This window comes from Buceros rhinoceros, unplaced genomic scaffold (assembly GCF_000710305.1).
Source record: "Buceros rhinoceros silvestris isolate BGI_N320 unplaced genomic scaffold, ASM71030v1 scaffold33214, whole genome shotgun sequence".
NCBI lineage: Eukaryota > Metazoa > Chordata > Aves > Bucerotiformes > Bucerotidae > Buceros > Buceros rhinoceros.
Genome location: NW_010409827.1, coordinates 9490 through 11171, shown reverse-complemented (window position 1 = coordinate 11171; position 1682 = coordinate 9490). Strand labels below are relative to the sequence as shown.

Sequence of the window (1682 nt, the reverse complement as noted above, 5' to 3'; positions counted from 1 at the left end):
TCCATCATGAAAAACTATGTCAGGAAAACCCGCGGGTCCTCCCGTTCCTAGGCTGCCGAGCTCCACCAAGGAGCCGCGCTGTATCCCAAGGGGAAATCCGCACCGACAGGCTCCAAGTGCTGGAGAAGCGGCCATCGGTGTTGCAGAATGTCTCTACCAAGCGTGGGGAGGGTTTGGGAAGGTGACTGGGATGGTCCTTGCATGGCCGCAGACAGGTCAGGACAGTGCTTGTTCCCGGCAGCATGCAACAGCTTGTGTCCGTGGGGATTTAGGGGCTGGCTGAGGTATGTACAGGGGTTAGTCCTGAGCCAAACCCCCCAGACCCCCAGTGAGGAGCTGGGCCAGCAGGCCATGAGCTCCCTGGGGCTGCAGGAACCGGGGGTGGGTCACTCAGACATGAGCTTCTGCCCCAGGGAGGTCGATATCGAAAGGAAATGAATCCCAGCCCTTACCTCGGGCTCGGCTCTCTGCCTGTCCTCAGCCCCCACGGCCACTGGCACAGTCCACGAGGAGCCAGGTCTCAGCCTGTGAGGCTTCGGCCACGTCTCAGCTCCATCCTGGCAGCCCCAGCCCATCGACCGAGGCTGGTTTGGCAGTTCTCACCTTTGCCAATAACAAACCAAGACCAGCAGCTGCTCATGGCGTTTGCTCCTACGTCACCAGCTGCAGCAAGGAGCCACGATGACCTTTCCCCAAGGCAAAGAAACAGGCGCATCAACCACGGCCGCAGCCTGACATCCTCCGAGGCCACATCCTCCTCGGCTGTCAGAGCAGGAATTAACACGCCGCCGGCTGCCGCCTTCCACCGAAGGACATGACATGACTTCTGGTTACAGCTGCAAAAGCCCAGAGAGCTTCCCCTTCCCCTTGGACACACCTTCCTCTTCCATCAAAACCCCTCGTGACACGCTGTCCCCATCCCCGTCCCCTCGAGACGTGGGATGGAGTCCCTGGATGTGCCGCTGCGGAGCCGGCATGTCAGCACAGTGTGGGGAGACGCGCCAGCAAGGAAACAAATCCGGAAGGAAACAGTTCACGAGGCCCCTCCACGTTCCCCGCTCCGGTGACATCCATCACCGAGATGCTTTTTCCAGCTGGCTGAGCACCAGCAGCTCCCAGGGCGAGAAAACATGGCCGGGAAAAGGGTCCTGGAGAGGGGGGTGAAGGCACGTGAGGAGGCACATGAAATACCTCCCCCACGATTTCCTGCTCTCTGGGACAGGGTTTCCACGGGCACAGCGCCCAGCACCCTGATTTCTCATCGCTCCTTTGCCAAAGGGTCAAACAAGCCAGGCCGTGACCCGCTGGGGCTTGCGGCCCCACGGGCAGTGCCCAGCCCACACCAGCTACAGGCTGGTGGGTGACTGGGGATCCCGGGGTGCCACCCTGATTGCTCATCGCTCCTTTGCCAAAGGGTCAAACAAGCCAGGCCGTGACCCGCTGGGGCTTGCGGCCCCACGGGCAGTGCCCAGCCCACACCAGCTACAGGCTGGTGGGTGACTGGGGATCCCGGGGTGCTCTGCGCAGCTCCCACTGGCGCAGGGCAGGTGGTAGAGACAGCCCAGAGCAGGATTTAACCTCCTGCCTGTCAGTGCCTGCGCAGACCACCAGCATCCCGCAAGGGAGAGCTGCTGGCAAGCGCTGAGGTGGCACCGGAGTGGCAGGGGGGGGCCCCCGCCCTG

The 1682-nt window shown here is 62.4% G+C and overlaps 1 protein-coding gene across 1 annotated transcript in view; it reads right to left on the bottom strand.

Moving 5' to 3' along the window:
• The window catches only part of LOC104492757 (oxysterol-binding protein 2-like), a gene marked incomplete at its 3' end in the record, with an annotated part of 13300 nt that extends 12725 nt beyond the window's left edge, over window positions 1-575 (bottom strand). The window contains exon 1 of the mRNA XM_010135347.1: window positions 453-575. Coding sequence (XP_010133649.1) covers window positions 453-575 — 123 coding nt within the window. The remainder of the gene's footprint in view (window positions 1-452) is intronic.
• Window positions 576-1682: the final 1107 nt, after the last annotated feature.